The sequence below is a fragment of the Maylandia zebra genome, linkage group LG1 (genome assembly GCF_041146795.1).
Source record: "Maylandia zebra isolate NMK-2024a linkage group LG1, Mzebra_GT3a, whole genome shotgun sequence".
Classification (NCBI taxonomy): domain Eukaryota; kingdom Metazoa; phylum Chordata; class Actinopteri; order Cichliformes; family Cichlidae; genus Maylandia; species Maylandia zebra.
The window spans coordinates 44,354,183-44,378,433 of record NC_135167.1 but is presented as its reverse complement, the minus strand read 5'-3'; the positions used below and the strand labels follow the sequence as shown (position 1 = coordinate 44,378,433).

Below are 24,251 nucleotides of genomic sequence, written 5' to 3'. Positions count from 1 at the left end.
CATTGTGCATGATTTTAATTGTTATGCATACATTTAACAGTTGTGGCTGAAATGGTAGAGTTGGTTTATTTAGTGAAAAGCTGGTGGACCAATTCCCAGCTCTTACAGTCCCTGTGTATCTTATGTGCATCTTGGCCAAGATATCAAACCTAGACTTTCCCCCAATGCATCCACTGGAGCGTGAGTATGTAGGAGAGTGTTAGATAAAAGACCTTAGGTATGAGATAGAGATAGAGAAAGAGATGAGGGGCGTCAAACTTGATACTTGTATAGAAAAGTGTCATAGAAGTGCAATAGAAGTATTAATCCATTTATGATTTACAGCATTTTTAAAAGATAATGCAGGATAATAACAGGATATATTGATTACAATACAATTGTTTAAAACTTGAACCTACTTGTGTCCCAGCTCATGAGCAATAGTGAAAGCCAAATTGAGACCATTGTCCTCAGCTAACACACACTTCTTCTTCGCACTGCAGACACCACCCAGATAAGCAATACCTGTAATACAGTTGGGTAAAATGACAATGAGTTTTATGAGTTACACTTATGATTGTGTTTTAATGTTTGACAGTGTTTGAGCAGTTAGTATAGTTAATATAATAGTTAGTATAATGAAGTTTAAAAGGTGTTTTACCTAAAACAGCTTACTGTGGATCAGTTTTTCTGTCTCGTCAGTTCAGTAGCTTAGTAAAAGGTAAATTTGTACCCATTTATTTAATGCAACACAGCAATCTGTGTTAGACGTGTCTGTCACAGGTCCCTGTTTAATTGATGCCATAGCATGATCATATTCATTCACCGTGACACATTCAGAATTCAAAGAATGCACTACAAATCTAAGACTACAAGATGTGAAAAGATCTGTCATATCCCCTGACTGCCGAAATTGGTTACATGGATATGGAATAATAGGGCGTTACTCATTTCACAGCATTGCCATAAGATAAGATAAGATAAGATAAGATAAGATAAGATAAGATAAGATAAGATAAGATAAGATAAGATAAACCTTTATTAGTCCCACATGTGGGAAATTTGTCTTGGTCACGACAGAGAGTGGACAGTACCAAGTTAAGAGCACCAAAAATTAAGAAAAAAACAATAGAATAGAATGAGATAAAATAGAATAACATACTATACAGACTAGAATAAAATACTATGTTGCCTCAGAAAAATTGCACATCAGGGAGACAGACCTAGGCTACCGTGGTGTACTGGATGTGTGTGTGTCTGTCTGCATGTGTGTGGTCATCTTTGTCTTTGTTGTGGAGTCTCACAGCAGTGGGGAGGAAAGACCTGTGGAATCTCTCCGTCTCACACCGTGGGTGCAGCTGTCACTGAAGGAGCTGCTCAGTGCTGTCAGTCTCCTGCAGATGTTGTCCATCAGTGATGACAGCTTAGCCGCCGTTCTCCTGTCACTCACCACCTCCACTGGGTCCAGAGGGCATCCTAGAACAGAGCTGGGCCTGCGGATCAGCCTGTTCAGTGTCTTCCTGTCCCCAGCAGAGATGCTGCCGCCCCAGCAGACCACGCCATAAAAGATAGCAGAAGCCACCACAGAGTCATAAAAGGTCTTCAGGAGTGGGCCCTCCACTCCAAAAGAGCAAAACAGCCTGCTCTGTCCTTTTCTGTAAAGAGCATCTGAATTGTGACTCCAGTTTATTGTTCAGATGAACACCATGGTACCTGTAGCTGTCCACAGCTTCATGTCCATGCCTTGGATGTTCAGTGGTTTCAGTGGAGGATGTTTGTTCCTGCGAAAGTCTACAACCAGCTCCTTGGTTTTTCTAGTGTTGAACATGATGCTCACAGTGCTCCCAGCGGTCTCCAGGTGAGAGAACAATGTAGGAGGTGAATGATGGCATCATCCACTCCAGTGCCAGGCTGGTAGGCAAGCTGAAGTGGGTCCAGTGATGAGCTCACCAGGGGCTGAAGCTGAACCAGGACAAGCAACTCCAGGGTCTTCATCAGGTGGGATGTCAGAGCCTCTGGCCTGTAGCTGCAGAGGTCCTACAACTACAGGCCGGAGTCCAAGCCTGCAGAGGTCCTTGGGACGTGGGGTCTTTGGCACTGGTACCACACAAGAGGTTTTTCAGAGCTGTGGAACTCTCCATAAGCTTCAGACTGAAGCTTACCACACAGTTGATTTGCGCAGGACCTGACAACCCTTGAGCTGATGGTATCTGGTGCCTTATTGGCTCCTTAGTTCCCTCCTAACCTGGATGGCTGACAGAGACAGGCTGGAGCCGTGTGTTGGATGTGTACTGGATGCTGTGGTTGGGGGTGGGGAGGAGTGAGCAGGTTGAGTGGAGGAGATGTGAAGTGTCTGAGGTGTAACAGCAGGAGTTTGAGTTGGTGTGTCTGCAGCCGATGTTGAAGACTGCATCAAACCTGTTGGTTTGATTCAAAGCTGGTTTTCCTTCTTCTGCCTTTAGCTCTCCTTCCCATTCCCGATCAGTCCTTTCAGCTCTCTCTGCACCCTTTTCACCCCCTTTCTTGTCTCCAGATTTGAAGGCCCTCCTCTTCTGCTTGAAGACAGCTTTTATTTCTGGGGTAATCCAAGGTTTGTTGTTGGACAAGCACCGCACAGTCCTGGAGGGCACGGGGTTATCCACACAGACGTTAACGTAGCCCGTAACGCATGTCACATTTTGTTGGCGCTCCAGAAGACCCTGGTGGTATGTGTCCTCTATTGATGGGAAGCCTGCTCCTGTGATGTACTGATTAAATGATTAAATCACTGTATACACATTCCTTCTGTCAGTAAAGTCTTCCAGCAACCTAATAGTAATGCACATAAGGCCAAAAAATGAAGAACCCAAACATTGTGAAGCCCACAGACAAAGACGTGTGATCCACAGTGCTGTTAAATAAATATATCAGTGATATATTTTGACTGGGGTCTGATCAAACAGTGATGTGATGGCTCCCAGAGCTGGCAGCACAGTGAGCCCAACAGACTCATCAGGCTTCTGGGCTGACCACACTGTACTTCCCACCAGCAGCTTATCGTGGTTGATAGGAGTCAGCGTGGGCACTCTGACTGTTCTGCAGCTATGCAGACACATATGCAACAAACAAAGTGTTGCAAATACTTTGTATTCTGACATCTTTCTATCAGAACCAGCATCAATTTTGGGGAATCTGAGCTGTAATAGCTTGCCTGTTTGATTGGACCACACAGACCAGCTTTCACTGCATGCATACATCAGTGAACCTGGGCTGGCTGTGACCCTGTCACTGGTTCACCATTGTTCCTTCCTCAGACCGTTTGACAGATATATCTATTAACACCCATAAGAGCTGCAGTTTTGAAAACCTTGACCTACTCATCTAGCTATTACAATTTGACTATCGTCAGACTTGCTTAAATCCTTGCTTGATTCATGTGTGCTCATTTTTCGTGCTTCTGTTAGCTGGGTCCCTCATAGATCCCACCCACCAACAGGTGCTATGTCCATCAGATATTCTTTTTTTTTTCAATTCACCTGTCAGTGGTCTTAATGTTATGCCTTATATCAATATATAATCTATAATCATTTTAATTAATTAATTTTTTTTATTTTTAAAATATTACAGAATGGAATAGGACTGGGGGGGAGGAGAGGGAAACACATAGACAAGAGAAGTTGGGAAGAACCTCAAGAGAAGCAGAAGGAAAGAAAAACAGAGGGGAAGAGGGTCGGGGAGAAAAGACACTAAAAATCTTCTAGATCACCTGTTGGAAAGAACAAGCAAAAAGAGAACAACACAGTAGGGAACCCACAGCAATAACCTAGATAAGCACAAGTAACAATAAATAATAAATACTGAATGCTACTGAGCGCAGATTAGACCGAAAATGCATGATATGCTTAGAGGCAGCAGCCAAGGAAGGCACACCTGTATGCACACAGGTAGATATATATTCTATTTTGTAACTTTGTAATATATTCTGTTATTTAATTTATTTCTGTTACTGTTCTTATTATTGGAGCAATTAATTTCTTAATTAATAAAGTATTCTGATTCTGAAAAAGAGTTTTGACAGTGTTTTGTATGCTTAGTTTTTGAGATCCAGTATCAGAGAAATATTAATACTCAACTCAAAATGTTTTGTCTTGCCATGAAGACAACTGTCAGAATTGTTGTCATGTCTTCTTATTGAAGAAGACATGACGATCACATTTTACAGTATACTCATTCTGGTCAGACTTTTCAGTCACTCAAAAGTCTGTAAGCCTGATCTTTGCTTGCCAGTCATACTAGCAATAATGATGACATAAACTGTGCAACTGAAATTGTAAAATGAGAGCTTTTGCATACGGGACACTTGTCCTTGTATGAAGAGACAAAAGCAGGGAGGCTTGTTTTTTCTGGTAAAGTGAAATTAATGATTATAAAGAACTCAGTGTGAGGTTTGGGGTCCTACAGTTTACTATTATCTATCATTACATGTTCCTTCAACAGAAATAATCAACGTGACAGAAGCACAAAGAAATCTTCCACATTCATCACGACGTATTACAGAGATTTTTATAGTTGAGGAAAACATGAAAATAAATGGTTCAATTTGATCAAATGTTTAATGATCTCATTTTTTTTGCATTCAATGGACTTTTGAAGTTTAAAGCATGAGGGAAAAGGAAATGCAGGTGGCAGGGTTTCTTGCAGCTGAACCTTTGAGTTCTGTGATTATAGTGAGGGTTCAAGTATGTCTTATGTCAGCTGAGTGAGTGAGTGGTACTCACCCACAGTATCACATGGCTCATCTTTGTGAACACAGAAATCTGTTCTGAAAGAAGAAAAGAAAGAATTTGCAACACTGATTTACTGAGATTAGTTAAAACATTAAAGTAGAGTACATTTACACTTAATATGGATTGTGCTAGAAAAATGATGTCACGGTCCAGCGGCAGACCGTATGGAGCGTGAGTGGAGGACCCAAATGCTTGAACAAAAGGCGAGCCTTTATTGGGCTAATACAAGAGAAACATAAATACAAGGCAAGATCCATGTGGGGTGAAACTAAAACTAAACATAAACTGGAAAAAAATAAATAACTGACAAGCTGTGATGAGACTGTGAAACTGGGAAACAACTATGAACCTATAAAACTATGACAATAACTATGACAACTATGACAAGAGGTACATGACTAGACGAGAAGAACAGACATCCTTACAAAGACTGAATGACCACACAGAGACTAAAGACACACAGGAGGTATTTAGGGGAAGTGGAAACACACGAACGTCATGACACCCACAGGGAAAGTGAAACTAAAACAATGACCATATCATCACAAGACCTCTACAAAACAACACAGGAAACGCTGAGAGACGTAGACATGGCACCGGCTTGACAACATGAAACCACACACACAGAAGACATGAACAGACTTATACCAGGGGATATGAAGAGACTCATAACTAAGGAGACATGACAGAACCTAAATAAGACATAAATAATCCCAAAATACAAAATAACTCAACTAAACCCTTAACTTAAAACTCGCACATGAATTAAACACAATATAAACATAAGAAAATAATACAAAATAACACAAAACAATATATCTGATTGGGTTTAAATGAATCTAAATGATTGAAGCCACCTCATAAGATGTGTGTTGTTAAAAAATTTTGCAGCAAATGCAAGTTGCTCTTCTGGACTTCACGATAAAGGGAAAACAATAAAGCAGTGAAAGCTAACCAACTTTGGTGCTAGCAGTATAGACCAGTAAGCTCACAAATTATACTGAGGAAGACAAAGACAGAAGCCAAATAGGTAGATTAGGACAAGATAAGGAAATGGGCCCATCACACTCTGGACACAACCTGTTACAACTCCTCCCCTATGGTAGGCACAGAGTACACCAAAACAACCAGACACCTGTACAGCTCCTTGCTACAGACCATCACTCTGGTGATGACTCCACCACACCTGCTAGTGAATTACAGTGTGCCATATGTACTCCTAAACACCTGATTCTGTTCACCTGGACGTAGCATATTCAGTGGAAGAAACATTTCATCAAACACTTCTTCAGTCTCGGCTAAATGCAGGTTTCCCCAACATTATAAACAGTACATTTGCGTAATAACTAAGAGGGCTATGAGGTCGTTTTCTTGATCATTAATTGTCATCACCATTGATCAATAGCCACTGATCAAAGATCACTGATCAATGGCCATGAGTGACTTGACTCCCTGCTCAAACCAGCATTCCTCCCTTTCAAGTATGTGCACATCATAATGGAAAGAGTGGCCACTGGCCTGTAAGTGTAAATAGACTGAATATATATGTTTTTAAATTCCCCTCTTGCCCCTGTGGGCAGTCGATCCCTCGAGCTCGGGTTCTACACCAGAGGCCTGGGAGCTCGAGGCTCCTGCACAGCATCTTTGCTGTTCCTAGGATAGCTTGGGGGTTGCTGAGTGCTCTTATTACCACTGGGACCACTGTTACCCTCACCCTTCACATCTTCTCGAGTTCTTGGTACTTCCTCAGCTTCTTCCTGATGTTACTGTCATTCAGTATAGCCACATCTTTCACTATGGCTGTCTTCTTCTGCTTGCCCACCAATACTAGGTCTGGTTGGTTAGCCATCACCAGTTTGTCTATCTCTATCTGAAAGCCCCACACCATCTTAGCGCCGTCATTCTTGACCACCCAGGAATCCCATTTTGACCTCGGGACTTCAGGGCAATACTCGGCACAGATGTTCCTGTACACTATGCCGGCCACTTGGTTATGGCGTTCCATGTATGCCCTGCCTGCTAGCATCTTGCACCCTGCTGTTATGTGCTGGATTGTCTCTGGGGCATCTTTACACAGCCTGCACCTGGGGTCTTGCCTGGTGTGATAGACCCCAGCCTCTATGGATCTTGTACTCAGAGCTTGTTCTTGTGCTGCCATGATTAGTGCCTCTGTGCTGTCTTTCAGTCCAGCTTTGTCCAGCCACTTTTAGGATTTCTGGATGTGAGTCATTTTTTTTCTGTCTGCCAGTGGTCTCTCCTTCCATGATGGTTCTTCTCCTCGCTTCACTTTTTCTTGGGTTTCTGCTGTCTCTGTCTCTCTGATTCTGATTCTGATTCTGACAGAGCTGAATTTTAAGTATAATGGCAAAGGCTGTTAAAACTTTATATTATAATTTATAACTAATATAAATTAGCAAAGAAATTCATGCAAATTGATAGGTTTGTAGCTTAAACCTATTCGCTGGAACGCTCAAGACAATTCAACTGCACAGCAAAAAGCATTGAACACCAAGCAGAGCTCTTTATGATTCTTGTACACGAGGGAGACCAAGTGGACAAGCGCCGTTCCTTCGCTTGACCCCAGTCGCTCTTGTCTGCTACCCTGTAACACTGCTCTTTTATATAGACATAGGTTCATTAACATATGACGTCTACATACACACAAAGAGTACCTTGCCTGTGCATTGTGTAAGTGTGTGTGTGTGTGTGTGTGTGTGTGTGTGTGTGTGTGCGTGCGTGCGTGTGTGCGTGCGTGTGTGTGTGTGCGTGTGTGTGTGGTGTGTGTGTGCGTGCGTGCGTGCGTGTGTGTGTGTGCGTGTGTGTGTGGTGTGTGTGTGCGTGCGTGCGTGCGTGCGTGCGTGCGTGCGTGTGTGTGTGTGTGTGGTCAGTGTGTGACCCCATAACCAACTTCCCTAAACCTGCTGGTCTAGAAGTCCGGACGTTTATTCTACCATGAAACAATAAGAGCAGGTAGACCTCTCCCATGCTCCCAGGATGTGGGTGTGAATGCCAGAACCCTCTGGAATGCACACAAAGTCTTTGCAGACTGCTAAGGATCAGACCCCAATCAATATGACATCGACTATAAACTCTAAGCATATATGAGTAAATATTTCTAAGCATAAATGACAATCAACAATACAAATCTAACATTTATTGCACATACAAACATCAGGAGATAACCTCAAGGATGAGAACTTTTCTGTAAGTGTGATTGTCTTCATAAGAAGTTTGTGAGTTCCCAAGGAAAGGTAATACATCATGAGCATAAAGGCTTACTTTATGGTCTGTATTTTCAGTTTTAACTTGACATTTTGTCGAATTGGTGCTGCTAGTGGCTCAATGAAAATGACAAAAGTGAGGGGGAAACTGGACAGGCCTCGTCTGGCGCCTCTTTGTAGCTGGAAGCTTTGGGAAGTAGGATGGTTAGTTATAGCACAAGCATTTGTGAAGCCTTATAGTGTTTTGATCCAATCGATGAAGAATGAACCAAATAGGTTATAAGTAAGGTTCCCAGTCGAATCCTTAATAGAGTAAATCTTTTTTTTCTTTATTTAGCTTTGACTGGTTAACAAACATTTTCCAGATTTATTACCATGTCCAAAGTTCTCCAAATGCAACCTGGTGTATTAAGTCTTCCGTAGGGCTGGGCGATATATCGAGTTTTTTAAAAATATCGATATATTTTCATACGAGATATAAGATGTGACAATATCGTTTATATCGATATAGTCTATGTTACGTTGTGGAGCCGCAGGTTTGCCTCTCTTTCGTCCACTTTTGTCTCTATGCAACGTTACTCGGCCTCGCCTCTCCTTCACTGAATACAACTCCCCCTCCCCCATAGCTTCACCTGCAGGCAATGACAAGATGAAAGCGGAAAATCTCCGTTAGCGAGTTACCGCGGATCGCCCCGTGCGTGGGGCTGGACGGCGTCAACGTGTTAGCGAGCTGACCGCGCTAACGAGCTAACCGCGCTAACGACTGTACGGCCTAAAATCCTTTCATTTTCTCAAAACTCGACAGTGCGCCTTATGTATGTGCTTACTGACCGCGAACCGATTTTATGTGGTACACAGCGCTCAGCAATCTGTCAAAAAATGTTTTAATATGACTTTGCTAAGCTACGGAGCTGCACCGCTTGATGGATTGTCGGAGGATTACGGCTACCGGGGAGGAGCCTCGCGGAGTGATACGTACTGTGCTTCAACGTAATATTACCGTACTGTGTGTATAAGGACCACAAATGGCACCTGTAAGAGACGTGGTGCGGCTGTGAAATCTGTCTCTTTGTTATTACGCTCAGCGTCTATTAGTTTACATTTTGACTGCACAATTGTGAGCTTTTTGTTATGCACAAAAACAACATTGTTTTCTTTTATTTATGGACCATGATTATTTAATAAATGCTGATAATTTGGAGTTTTCTCTATTTCGGGCTAGGCAGAAATACTTCGAAGATGGAGATAAACCTGGCAAACTGCTTGCAAGATATATTAAACAAAAAGAAGCTCAGACTATCATAGCAGCAATTAGAGCACAGGATGGCACTATGGTGTCAAAACCCTCTGAAGTGAATGAAGCCTTCAGAGATTTCTATATGCAACTCTACTCCTCAGAAATACAAGCAAACTCTCAGGAAATTAACAGTTTTCTCTCCCCCCTCAACCTCCCAACTCTCTCTAGGACACAGGTGGACTCCCTGGACGCCCCAATTTCAAAGGAAGAGATCTTAAGGGTAATCAAAAATCTCCCAATTGACAAGGCCCCTGGGTTGGATGGGTTTACAGCAGAGTTTTACAGGAACTTTGCAGAGGAGCTCTCCCCTTTACTCCTGCAAATGTTTGAGGAAGCCCTGGATAAGGGCAGCCTGCCACCAACACTGTCAGAGGCACTTATTTCCCTTGTCTTAAAGAAAAACAAAGACCCGCTTGACTGTAAGAGTTACAGGCCAATAAGCTTGATCAATTGTGATTGCAAAATTTTAGCCAAGTTACTAGCAACCAGATTAGATAAGGTCATGACTTACTTAATACACCCCGACCAAGTTGGCTTTATTCGGACTCGCTGCTCTGCCGATAATATTAGACGCCTAATTGATATTATGTGGGCAACCCAGAATAAATCCCCTACGGGGGACTTTTCTCCAGCTATAGCCCTCTCCCTAGATGCAGAGAAAGCATTCGACAGGGTGGAGTGGCGTTTTCTATTTTGTGTAATGGAAGCATTTGGCTTTGGCCCAAAATTCATAAGGTGGGTCAAACTTCTCTACAACAATCCGAGAGCATCAATACTAACGAACCGTATTATATCACAGTCCTTCGACCTCCACAGGGGTACAAGACAGGGCTGCCCACTGAGTCCTCTGCTTTTTGCTTTAGCTTTAGAGCCTCTGGCAGCGACAATACGTAGAGACCCTGATTTTCCAGGTATCCAGGTCCACAATAATAACCACAAATTGATGCTCTATGCTGATGACGCCCTGGTCCTAATATCACAGCCAGAACGATCTCTACCTGCTCTCTTGAGAATTATTAACCAGTTCTCTAATATATCAGGATATAGAGTAAATTGGTCAAAGTCTGAAGCGCTCCCTCTGACAGCCTTCTGCCCCAAAACCCTGTTCCAGCCAGGGGATTTCAGCTGGCCTCAGACTGGTATTAAATACTTAGGCATTACATTCCCCCGTTTGTTACACAACATAGTCCAGGCTAATTTTGAACCTCTATTGGACAAGTTCAGAACCGACATAATTAGATGGTCCCCTTTGTTCCTCACCCTTTGGGGTAAAGTTAACATCATCAAAATGAATTGTGCTCCAAAATTTAATTACCTACTACAAACACTCCCGCTAAAAATCCCATCAAAATATTTCCATCAATTTGACAGATTATGCAACCAATTCATATGGAATAACAGACGCCCTAGAATAAAGCTTAAAAAGCTACAGCAACCAGTGGAGTCGGGTGGCCTGGGGGTCCCAAATCTACTATTTTACCATTATGCTTTCAGTCTGAGACACATGGTTCACTGGGCTCTCCCTCCAGAACGAGCCCCCCCATGGCTTAGTCTGGAGAGTACTTTGTGCTCACCACTCCCTCCGATGCACATTTTAACCACCAAGCTCCCACCAGATATACAAACCCACCCCATTCTTTCTTTCCTGCAGACGGTCTGGAAGAAGGTGGCCTTGCTACTAAATTTTAACTCCCACCTTCACACTGAGGCTTCCATATGGCTCAATCCCAAACTCTGCATTAATAAATCGCCGTTTTTCTGGAGACTGTGGGTCCAGAGAGGGATACTTGTTCTCGGAGACCTGTATCAGGGGAGGATTCTCAAGTCCTTCAACGACCTTAAAGCACAGTTTCAGTTGCCACAAAGTCAGTTTTGGAGGTACTTGCAGCTCCGGCACTTATTGCTCAAAACCTTTGGTTCTTCCTCCACACCACCTCCAAATATTGAATATCTCAGCTACATCAAAAAAATCTTTGGGGGGGGGTCGTGAAGTCTCTAAATATTACTCAATGCTTGTTACGGGCACGAGTAAAGGACTACCTGCCCTCCGGTTAGCTTGGGAATCTGACCTTGGTGTGGCTTTTACAGATCAGGAATGGACTGCAATGTTGCAGAATAGTAAAAAGGTGTCCAGGGAACTTAGAACGAGACTAATCCAATTCAAATTACTACACCGAATTTACTGGTCGCCACACAGACTGTATAGGGCGAACCTCATTCAGTCCCCTGAATGCTGGAGATGTCAGACTGGGGTAGGCACATTGACCCATATGATTTGGAGCTGTCCTAAAACCCAAATCTTTTGGACTGAGATACATGACTTTATCAAATCAACCATACGATGGGATATTCCTTTTTCACCAAGACTATTTGTGTTGGGAGACCCATCACTCCTTAACTATGCTCCACCTAAGGCTGCTGAGTGGGTACAGACTGCATTGATGCTGGGGCGTAAACTCATTATCTCCCAGTGGAAGGCCCCCTCCACCCCACCTGTCTCTGTATGGCATATTCAACTAGGGAGACTCGCTGCACTAGAACAACTCTCATACAGGCTCCTGAATAAAGTGGAGAGTTTCCATCTGAAGTGGGATCCATATCTGTCCAGAATATGTCAGAGTGTGGCATGCAGTAAGACCCACATAGTCAAAGGCTGGCTGTTTTTGTTTCTTTTTTTTCTTTTTTCCTTTTTTGTTTGTTGTTGTTTTTGTTTTTCTTTCCATGCTTTTGTTTATCTCTTGCTTTGTTTGCCCCCCCTCATTTTGGTTTGGTATTCTCTACTGTTCTGCTGCTATGCTGATGTTTTTTTTATGCGATGTAATCTGTCTCCGCAGTGGACTGTAGTGTTCTAAAAAGTACAATAAAATATTAATCATAAAAAAAAATAAATGCTGATAATTTATTTTTGAGTAATTTCTTCATGTACATCTACGCTGTATGTAAAGAAAATGCCCGTGTGACATCTGGGACACAGTGTGACTAAGAACTCTCTTTTTGTTCTTAACTTATGGCTTTTAAAAAAAAAAATCAAGATATATATCTTATATCGCCATCCAGCTAAAAAATATCGAGATATGAATTTTGGGTCATATCGCCCAGCCCTAGTCTTCCGTTCTTAATGGGTGGTGTGACTGTTTCTTGTGTTAGAGAGGCAGACGCTGGCACCACTGATGTTGATCAAATGAATATGAGTGTCTGTGATATCCTTCATAATGGAGCTGCTAACTTAAAAACGGTCTAAGCGAGAATGTGCATGGTTTACTGGTGAAAGGAAGGTGTAATCAGACATGAGTGTGTCTACGTTGTATGGTTGTATGTGTCTGTGCTGTATATTTATGTAGTTAACTGCAGCACTGTGGACAAAGCAAACATGACGGCTGTGTAAATGAACTGCTTATTCATCAATGTTACGACTCTAGAAGATTATTTTGTTGCTTGTATACTAAGATGCAGCTTTCTTTCTCCTGTGCCAACATTATGCTTGACCCTGTCGATCGGAGAAGTGCAAGTATATGGGATCTCTTTTAATGAAGCGATATCCTGCTTCCTGCCTCTGGGCAGTTACGTTCTGACAGGCACTAGGGTAATAAAGATTTAGGGGGGACCCTATATAAGTAGAGCCCGGTTCCTTTGTTCAGTTGAATTCTTCACTACAACGCCAAAGTGCCTTGTGCTGACTGAACTCCTTCTTGCAAGAATAAAACCTCCTCTTTAATGCACTCAATTTCCACAACAACTTGGTATCAGAAGTGACACCTACACTGATACAGACAACAATTAAACATTTAGAGCAGAAGGATTCTGCTCTAAATGTAAAATACTCACACGAAGCTTTTCTCACTTATACTTTGATTATTACCGGCAAAGATATTGAATGTAGGATAGATTCTGGTGCCACGCACTCATCATCAGAGCAGCTGACATTCCTGAGCAACCTGCTCTGAAAGGCCATTTCATGTGTTCTGTGCAGAGATTGATGTCTTATTTTACACCTCATGGCATTAAGGGTTATAAAAACAGAAAACATTGTCACATCTCAAACTTCGACATGATTGAGGACCAGTATATATATGAATGGCTGCCGGTAATCACACTCTTTGTGCAGCTGTTCTTCAGAAGGCTCATAAGCATGTCTCAGCATCTCTCACAGAAGTTGATTTTATGCTACCAACAAACTTGAATTGTATTGCATCTCTGCAGGTCCTGACATAAGATTTGAAACCCAGTGGTTAAAAGTGTTTAATTATGTCATCACTGCTGACTGCATGTACTGGCAAGACAGCACGTGCTTCTTCACTGTCTGTCTCACCCCACCTCAGTGGGAGTTATTCAGTATTTATCATTCTGCACCTCACACATCTCTGAGCAAACAAACATAAATGCTGCCAAGACATTGGTGTATTTGCCTATAAGTATCAGGCAGCACATGATTGGACCCTAATAGAACAAGACAGAGTTTTCTATTCACCATCTTCTATGGCACTGGTCTGGCCTGGGGAGTGGGGGAACTGCGGAGTCACATTTATATAATGCTCAGGTTTTTGCTCTGACGGGGAACAACAGTCAGACTCAATAACATGGCAGCTCTCTTCCTCACAGTGAAGTTCTAAGAAGCTTTAAAACAGTTCATAGCTGCATACCTGGTGACCAATACAGCACTGTCCACTGGAGGGATATCATCTCTTCCACCGGGAACATGGTTGGTACCAAGGTACCAAGGCCCACCAAATTCTTGATGCTGCCAGTGACAGAAGCTCTCCAGAGATCTTTCTCCATGATGGCCCACCTTTAGCTTTTCCTGGAGAACAAAGACACTAAATTAATTTAATTCTGATAATAATGAAAAAAAAAATTGGGACTTATGCACAATGAACATTATGTCATTAGGCTAGTTGGTTTGACACAACAAAATGGCTGAAGGCGAAGCCAATAGGTGCTTTGATAACCTACTCAAAAACCCAATGGCCAGTGAGGAGGATAGAACAGCATGTGAGTCCGTCTGCTGTAAGGAAGCTTCCTTGGATCACTTGTTTGGGGATCTTCCCTGCATAACCATGATGTTTTAGAAGGGACACACATCTTCCAAAAAGTTAAATTTTTATCTTATCAGTCCACAGAGTATTTCCAAAAAAGTTTAGGGGATCGTCAAGATGTTTTCCGGCAAAATTGAGACAAGCCTTTATGTTCCTTTTTCATTTTAGACCTCCATTGTTGCTCAGTCTCTTTCTTATGATGGAGTCATAAACACTAACCTTAACTGAGGCAAGTGAGGGCTGCAGTTCTTTGGATATTGTTCTGGGGTCTTTTGTAGCCTCTTGGATAAGTCACCGCTGCACTACTCTGGTAATTTTGCTCTGCCAGCCACTCCTGAGAAGGTTCATCACTGTTCTATGTTTTGACTTTATAGCCTTTCCCAGACTAAGAGATCTCAATTACTTTGTTTCTCATTCGCTGCTGAATTTCATTGGATCTGCAGATGGTCTAATGATGCTTTGTTTAGGCAGGTGAATGATGAATGGTAAATGGTAAATGGCCTGTATTTGTATAGCGCTTTACAGTACAGTAATCCAATCTTGAAGAAACAAAAGCATGAATAACAGTTTCCAAGTCTGTTTGCGGGATAATATTACTTAGCTTAACAATATTTTGTAACTAATATAAACATGAATTAACCAGAGTATGAACATGAACATCTGAGGGAAAACCAGACTCAAAATTTGCCCCGATGTTTCTGATGGAAGACTTGGCATAAGAGGCTAACGGACCAAGAGTTTCCATTATTGAAATTTACGCTCTTCTGGAGCACAATCAGGAATTTCAGCTTTTCCTGATTAAGTTGAAGAAAAGTTCTATCCATCCAGACTTTTACAAACCCTAAGCACTTGTGTAAGACATGCAGATTCAATACCTCATTAGGCTTAAAATGGATGTATAAATGAATATCATCTGTGTAGCAGGTATATGAGACCTCTACTCAAAATGTGTTGAAGAGGGATCATGTAAACCAGAAATAGTAAGGTCCCCAAAAAAGAACCCTGAGGTACACCAAAATTAAGATGGCTTAAGGAAGACCTATAATTGGAAGCAGCCACACAAAGAGAACATTCAGAAAGATATGAAGTAAACAGTTGTAAGGCAGATCCTGATACACTGGCCCAATACCTCAACCTGTCAAGATCTGGTGATCACTGTATCACCAGATCTCGCTTGGTTGATACAGTGGTTGAGAACAGAACAATTTCCTGTGTCACTAGACACTCTGACAAGAGCTCTCTCCTTTGAATGTCCTTTACAGAACTCAGATTGAAATTTATCAAGAATGCTGTATTTATCTAAAGCAGCAGTTAGCTTAGCTTATCAATAATCTTGGTAAGAAATGGTAATTTAGAGATTGGTCTATAGCTGACCAATAGAAGGGTCAAGTTTGGGCTTTTTTTTAGTATAGGGTGAATAACAGCATTCTTGAAGTAAACCGGACTTAACCAGAGGCCAGAGAGGGATTAGCCATGTGCGTACAAGAACAGATGGACCGAAAAACATCTTTAAACAGGGATCCAGGTAAAATGTCTAAACAACAAGAAGAGGCTCCACAGCATATGGTCATAGTGAATTCTGTCTCTAGCTTACTAACATAAACCAATGTAAAACAGCAAACCAACCAACCTCATGACATAACATTCTGTAATGACAGAAGACGGCGCTAAACATGTTTTTTAAACTTAAATTTTAAGCACTTATTTCTTACATTCAGCTTCACAGACAGTATTTAACAATGCTCGAGCATGGTTTAAACTGGCTTTTATAAATGTATGTCTGTGAAGGTTCTCAGTCATCCAGGTCATCGTAGTCAAAGGAGCTTGCAAAGAAAAGCGTCTGGACTTCTTTAAGTTGCTTGAAGACGTTTCACCTCTCATCCGAGAAGCTTCTTCAGTTCTAAGGTCAAATGGTGGAGAGTCCCAGATATAAACCTAGTGGGAGTTTCCCCCCACAGAGGGACAAAAGGACCCCCTGATGATCCTCTAATCGCCTGTGAAACTGGGTGTGGGTCCCAATCAGCCAGAGTTTCGGGTGAGTTCATTGTGAAACCTGGCCCCACCTTATCATGTGAATTCCTGAGGTCAGATGGCCCAGGATGTGAGTGGGCGTTCAGGCGTCTGGGAAGGATCTCAAAACTGGATTATAGATGGCAGAGAGTTGGTGTCGTAAACCCCCGCCTCTGTTCAAAGATGGTCGCTCACAGTGGACATAGATGCTTCTTTCACTCCTCTTTCAAACCATCTGTCCTCTCTGTCCAAAATGTGAACATTGGCATCCTCAAAGAGTGACCTTTGACCTTTAGATGCAGATGGACTGCTGAGTCTTGTCCTGTGGAGGTGGCTGTTCTGTGTTGTGCCATGCGCTTGTGAAGTGGCTGTTTGGTCTCTCCAATGTAGAGGTCTGAGCATTCCTCGCTGCACTGTACAGCATACACCACATTGTTAAGTCTGTGTTTTGGCGTTTTGTCTTTCGGGTGAACCAGTTTGTGTCTGAGCGTGTTGCTGGGTCTGAAATACACTGGGATGTCATGCTTGGAGAAAACTCTCCTGAGTTTTTCTGATACACCGGCTACATAGGGGATGACAATGTTGTTGCGTCTGTCCTTCTTATCCTCCCTCGCTGGTGTCTGGTCTTCTTTTCTGTGCCTCTTTGCTGACTTTAAGAACGCCCAATTAGGATAGCCGCACGTTTTGAGTGCTTCCTTTACATGTGTGTGTTCCTTCTTTTTTCCTTCAGGCTTAGAGGGAACATGTTCTGCCCGGTGGTGTAGGGTCCTGATTACTCCAAGTTTGTGTTCCAGAGGGTGATGGGAGTCAAAGAGGAGGTACTGGTCCGTGTGTGTGGGCTTCCGGTAAACTTCGATGTTGAGTTTGCCGTTCTCTTCAATGTGCACGGCGCAGTCCAGGAAAGGCAGACAGTCGTCCTTTGTGTCTTCCCTGGTGAACTTGATGTTCTTATCCACAGCGTTAATGTGCGCAGTGAAGGATTCCACTTCTTGTGTCTTGATTTTGACCCAGGTGTCGTCCACATATCTGTACCAGTGGCTGGGTACTCTTCCTTTGAAAGAGCCAAGAGCCTTTCTCTCCACTTCCTCCATGTAAAGGTTGCTACAATAGGTGACACGGGGGAGTCCATGGCACAGCCATGTTTTTGTCTGTAAAAGCCTTCGTTGTATTTGAAATATGTAGTGGTGAGGCAGAGGTCTAACAGTGTGCAGATCTGATCGGGTGTGAAGTTGGTCCTGTCCTCCAAGGAGCTGTCTTCTTGTAGTCGTTTTCTGACAGTCTCCACGGCCTCCGTGGTGGGTATGCAAGTGACAATATTGTCAACATTGTCATCCCCTATGTAGCCGGTGTATCAGAGAAACTCAGGAGAGTTTTCTCCAAGCATGACATCCCGGTGCATTTCAGAACCAGCAACACGCTCAGACACAAACTGGTTCACCCGAAAGACAAAACGCCAAAACACAAACTTAACAATGTGGTGTATGCTGTACAGTGCAGCGAGGAATGCCCAGACCTCTACATTGGAGAGACCAAACAGCCACTTCACAAGCGCATGGCACAACACAGAAGAGCCACCTCCACAGGACAAGACTCAGCAGTCCATCTGCATCTAAAGGTCAAAGGTCACTCTTTGAGGATGCCAATGTTCACATTTTGGACAGAGAGGACAGATGGTTTGAAAGAGGAGTGAAAGAAGCATCTATGTCCACTGTGAGCGACCATCTTTGAACAGAGGCGGGGGTTTACGACACCAACGCCATCTATAATCCAGTTTTGAGATCCCTCCCAGACGCCTTAACGCCCACTCACATCCTGGGCCATCTGACCTCAGGAATTCGCATGATAAGGTGGGGCCAGGTTTCACAATGAACACACCCGAAACTCTGGCTGATTGGGACACACACCCAGTTTCACACCTTGGCTCAGGCGATTAGAGGATCATCAGGGGGTCCTTTTGGTCAGTCACAGGAGCTCGTTCAGTGAGAGACTGAGATTACCGAAAAGCACCACTGAACGACACAGGAAATCATTCCTGCCTGTGGCCATCTCCCTGTACAACGCATCCACTTAACACACTGTTTGCTGCTACAGCTACACATGTTTCTTTTCCAACTATTTATTTATGAGTGACTTATGTATGTATGTATGTATATATATGTATATATTGTACTATTCTTAGTTAGTGTATTGTCTGTCTTGTCTTAATGTTGGTTTAAAATGGAGCACTGTAACAAAAAATAATTTCCCCCAGGGATCAATAAAGTATTCTGATTCTGATTCTGATTCTGATTTTTGTCCCTCTGTGGGGGGAAACTCCCACTGGGTTTATATCTGGGACTCTCCACCATTTGACCTTAGAACTGAAGAAGCTTCTCGGATGAGAGGTGAAACGTCTTCAAGCAACTTAAAGAAGTCCAGACGCTTTTCTTTGCAAGCTCCTTAGACTTTTATAAATGTAGTGTTTCATTTTCACTTTAACTTTAAGTACTTACTTTTTAAGGTTTTTAAGAACATGCTTAGCACCATCTTATGCCAGTACACGATGTGATGTCACTGGGTTGGGTGGTTGATTGATTGGGTTCAACTGACAAACATTAGTTCATATTAGTTAACTAACAAAAGCACCAACAACTCAGGGGAAAAATAAGGACACTAAAACTAAAAAAGCAGTCTAAGGAGGTCACGTTTCCACTGCTCCTGGCTGCAACAATGAGTTTTATGTTAAGAAACCAATGATTTCAGTCTGTCTCTTTAGCAGTAAGTGCTTCTTTGATGTTTGACTACCTACACAGACACAGGGAAATCCACCTGTTAGCTGTAATATTTAGGTTTGTAAAGCACTTTATAAATGAGCACTGTGTGGACGAGAGCCTGTTTGAATCAGGTGGTTCGTGGGACCGACAAGCTGGAGACTCTGGTCTGGTCGCGTGTACTGAGCTGATGCCATAAGCAGTATTTTATGCAATACAATAATCTTAAACACAACAACATAACAGCTTACTACATGCAAATCACACCACAAACATAACTATGTTTCTTACTGAAGCAGGATTGGGAAAGAAAAGACGTTGATGTATGCGATGAAAAAAGCAAAACAAAAAACAGACTCAGAGGAAAAGATGCCACGACTTTTTTAAAGACCTTTTTTATCCCTCAAGTCATGTCCCTGAATGGATTACTTCATATTAGAAGTGAAGAAAAGCAAAGCCCAAATGTGAGCGAGTGACCCCTTTTTACTAAATTTAGAGTGTCAGACACCAGGTTGTTGGTCTGGGGACTCAAAAAGATTCTGCTCAACGCTATACTTATTTACACTGTGGAGGAGAGTGCTTTACAAACCTGAGCATTACAGCTAACAGGTAGATTTTTCCATTTCAATGCCACTAGTGTTAAAACTATGCTTCAATAACAGCAATCCTGCCTACCTTTTCATTAGGCCCATTTTCTTTCACGAGCAACCAGCTAGGCTCGGTTCAGAATATCTGGCGAGGCTCAAATCAACATCGCTCCGATTCTGCTCGCCAATGGTGATCTTCTCCTCAACTCAATCAAGCCCCATGTTGGGTGCAGAATTGTCTGTTTTTTTATGAGAGAGAAAACAAATATGCTCAAATTACAAGTTTTCCCAATTTATTATCAAACGGATTTCAGATTACTTTTACATGCCGCCATGGACCTCCATCTCTCTGGCTCAGAGACAAAAGGCTGGTACACCTAGGCAGACAAAATAATTTCCCTCAGGATAAATAAAGTTCTTATCTTATCTTATCTGTATGTATGTTAAGATGATTGGTCAAAAGTTGGAGGAAAGCCTTTAGACCTCATGTACGGCTCACCTTTCAACTTCTACACATTTCTGAACATCTCCTTTTATAGAGATGAAACTTTTGCATGCAACAATGCCATCACCATGGCAACTGCCTCTTGTCCTCTGGTCAGGCCTGTAGAAGGTGGGAGGAATGCATTCCCAAACACCAGAATTTATGGCCCTGTTTTCTTGTATGTATCACAACCCTCACCCACATACCTGACAGGGGGTCATAGTGTAACAGTCTGCATTCAAAACTACCTGATATTACATACATTTGTGCAGTAAAGGATAAACCATATGTGTGATGCAAATTATGAGGTATATAGCCTTAAAGATAAAAATAAATTCTAACACTAGCCAAACAACGGAAGACCCACTTGGACAGAACTGAAAGTGGACGGCATATTCTTCATTTGTTAACATGAAACTTGTTGTTGCAGCCAGGGGGAATACCAAAGTGACCCCCGAAACCGAATTATAGTTTTAGTCTCTTTATATTCCATTTAGTTTTGGCTTTGGTTATTAATTAGCTTACATAAACTAATGTACGTCTATTAGCAGCAAACAACCAACCAACACACCCGCTGGACTACAGTATGTGTGCTTTTTTATTAGTCCTTTATTTATCCAGGTAAAAATCTCATTGAGATTAAAAATCTCATTTCCAAGAGAGACCTGGCATCATGGCAACAAAAGCTACATACCACATAAGTACATAACATTTAAAACAAATACAATATCCCAACATGTGTAAAATAAATAATTTTGCTGCCATTTGTTGTCTTTGTGCGAACTGGAATCAAAGATAGTGAGTTACACTATATGTAATCATTGAATTGTATACATAGTACACCACATTTTAAGAAAACAAGGTTATAAAAGTGAAAGAAATGTCATCATAAAGCAATTTTAACACACTGAAAGGATGCACACAAGGCACACCTTGAGAATAAATCTTTGCATAGATGAAATTTAGAAAAAAGCCTGTAAAGTTTGGCAGATTGTTTTGAAAGAGAAAAAGGGGATTTTTTAATTTCTTTTCTCACACACACACACACGCACGCACGCACGCACGCACGCACGCACGCACGCACGCACGCACGCACGCACGCACGCGCACGCACGCACGCACGCACACACGCACGCACACACGCACGCACGCACGCGCGCACACACACACACACACACACACACACACACACACACCTCAGAGAGAGGTAATCTCACAAACCTATGAAACTCAGGTTGTTAGGGTTGAAAGCAATTTTAATGTGGGTCAAAGAAGGCGAAATGTCAGACTTACTGGGCGGTTGTAAAGCAGCATCAGCTTGGTGACTCGAATGTCTAGTCTAACGCTGAGACTTGGGTGATGAAACATATTGTAGACCTGAAAGAAAGAATTAGTACAACTGAACCATGTGAAAGGTCATATAAAGGAAAAAAATCATCAACATACTTGAGTGAATGTCAAAATTTATGCGACAATTTTCTGATAACATCCATTAGAAATAATGCATGAATGGATGGATAACCTGCTAATGTAAATAAACAAACTGACTATTGCAAATGAATATTTTAATCCACTTGGATTAGATAGTTGACATCAACATCACACTTTTCTATAGACATAAATTAAACAACTCTACCTAACATAGCCTAAACAGATATTAACTGGTTATGTATTTTAAAAGGTTTGGGGTTTGTTAATTTGGTTATGAGCAGCATTATTGTGCAGTGGTGCAAACACACAACTAGCTTGTCATGTTAACTGGTGATTCTAAATTGGCTCTAAGTGTAAGAGAGTGTAGTTGCCTGCATTAATGTTGTGAGTATAAGGGTAACACACTCGAGTGTGTAAAGTCGCCTGATGATAATGTGATAGGCTTCAGTCCCTCTGCAACAAAATTGTATAAGAATTTAGGAAAATCGATCTGTATTTAAAGTGCACTGGGTTTCCGAGGTAGTATTGTAAGTATGAGACCAAACAGTACACAAGAAGGCTCAAATTGCAAATTTCAGTATAACTTTAAGACAGTTATACTGGCAAACACTAAAAAAGTTATTGCTACTGCTACCATGTGATGGTTTTTTAATGAAGTTGACTTAAATGCTCACATATTAAATACAGAGTAACTTCTTTCAACATTTTTACTGGTTTAGAAATGCATCAGTCTCTGTGTTTAAATAAACACTTATATGTATTTGAATAAACCGTTTCGGTTTGACTTAAACTCAAGTGAGGGAAGTCAAAAACAGCGTTTGATTCTAAAAATCTTACCATATTCATAACAGTCAATAGGAACCTCTGTGCTGCCTCACCACCATGGTACTGGACCATGTCCGAATCTGCTACCACCACTGTCTCCAGAGTGTAGACTTCGTGCAGGCGTATGGCATCTCTCTTCCCACGACCCTCCTCATTCTCTTGAACTCTTGAACTGCTTTCTTTCTTCCTTCCTACCACAAAAGGAAGACTAAATTTAAAAACAGTACGCCAGAAGTATGTACAAACCATTTAAAAAATAACTACATCCTATGAAAAAACTTCCAAATAAACATTTTAAAACTTAATTATCTTAGATTCAGTGTCTTTGATTTGAAAAGATGCCGTACTTAAACACGAACACTTTGATCATTTATAATAATAATAATAATAATAATAACAATAATAATAAAGAGATGTAGTGTTTTGTAGAAAAAGAGCCTGATATTGCCTGGACCAAACTTCTAGAATTGGGAGAACTGTTCAACAGATTTGTACGCCTGCTAAAATGTTCAATATCTGCAAAATTCCTCTAATTGTGAATAGTTTAATGATAACTTTTTAAAATATAAGGTAAATAAAACACTAGCATAACATATTACAATAATCAATATCACTTACACTCGATGGCTGTTACCTAACGACAAATGCAACATCCTTTTTAGCACAACTGTATTTAGACTTTTATATTTGCTGTTTCATTTTATTCTGCGGATGAATGATGAGGGAACGCATGTAAGAATGTATGTATCAGTGTTGGGCAAAATACTATGAAAAGGTAATTAGTTTTGGTTAATAGTTACTTTTTCAAAAAAGTAACTGGGTTAGTAACTCAGTTACAATATTATAAAAGTAACTAATTACTAGGAAAAGTAACTATTGGTGTACGTAAAATGACCAAAAACATAAAATCAGAGTAGAAAAAGGTTATATTTTTACTGTAAGAACCACAAACATGTTTAATGAATCATTAACTTGAAATGCAAAGATAAATTATAAACTTTAAGAAGTTATGAACAAGTTTTGTAAACAACAAAGTTTTTTGCAGCTATTCACCTAAAAATGCACCCAAGGATTTTTAAAATAACTATTTCAAACTATTTACAGAACAATCAGCTGTTCTACATCAAATAAGATGCCACAAAATGATTTGTGCCACTCCAAAAAATAATTTCTGTCCACTATGAGATAATGGACCTCATCACAAGCGTGGTACCTGCAGGCCTGACAGCAGGAGGTGTATCACTCCTGTTTTCCACCTGGAGACACCGTTTACACTGTAATCTGACTTTGGTGGCTTTTTGGCAGCAACTGTGACAATCAGCAGTCGCCTCATTGTTCTGACACACACACAAAAAAATATCGACTACACTACACACTAACTACACAATCCAAACACGCTAAAGGTCACAAATATCTCACATCTCAAAACTCTCTCTCTCTTTCTTTTGCTCTCTCTCTCGCTGCCATTGCTCCTAGAACTTTCCCCTCTTCCTGCCATGTTGCCAAATCATTTTTGATTGGTCAGTATGGTACTTCTTTTTTTTGGTCACAAGCGCTATCCTTACACAGTAAACACATCAATAGTATTCAGGAAAAAACATTGTATATATCAGCGGTCTCCAACCTTTTTTGCGCCACGGACCGATTTATGCCCGACAATATTTTCACGGACTTTAAGGTGTCGCGGATAAATACAACAAAATAAAACTAGTACTGGTACCGAAAAAAAGAAAATTTATTCATAACACACATGAAAAGACCCAGGAAAACCGAGTTAATGATAAAAACGATAACAAAATAACGCTGGAAACCGATAAAAACACTGAAAACCACACATTTCACACCTGAACGTCAACTCTCGCGGCCCG

The 24,251-nt window shown here is 41.5% G+C and overlaps 1 protein-coding gene across 3 annotated transcripts in view; it reads right to left on the bottom strand.

Moving 5' to 3' along the window:
- The window catches only part of adamts17 (ADAM metallopeptidase with thrombospondin type 1 motif, 17), a 101,647-nt gene that overhangs the window by 50,651 nt on the left and 26,745 nt on the right, over positions 1 to 24,251 (bottom strand). For all 3 annotated transcript variants that reach the window (XM_076887203.1, XM_076887201.1, XM_076887207.1), the window contains 5 exons: positions 22,396 to 22,574; positions 21,421 to 21,504; positions 13,904 to 14,061; positions 4,737 to 4,780; positions 399 to 504 (listed from right to left, as the gene is read on the bottom strand). In XM_076887203.1, the coding sequence (XP_076743318.1) occupies positions 399 to 504; positions 4,737 to 4,780; positions 13,904 to 14,061; positions 21,421 to 21,504; positions 22,396 to 22,574 (571 nt within the window). The remainder of the gene's footprint in view (positions 1 to 398; positions 505 to 4,736; positions 4,781 to 13,903; positions 14,062 to 21,420; positions 21,505 to 22,395; positions 22,575 to 24,251) is intronic.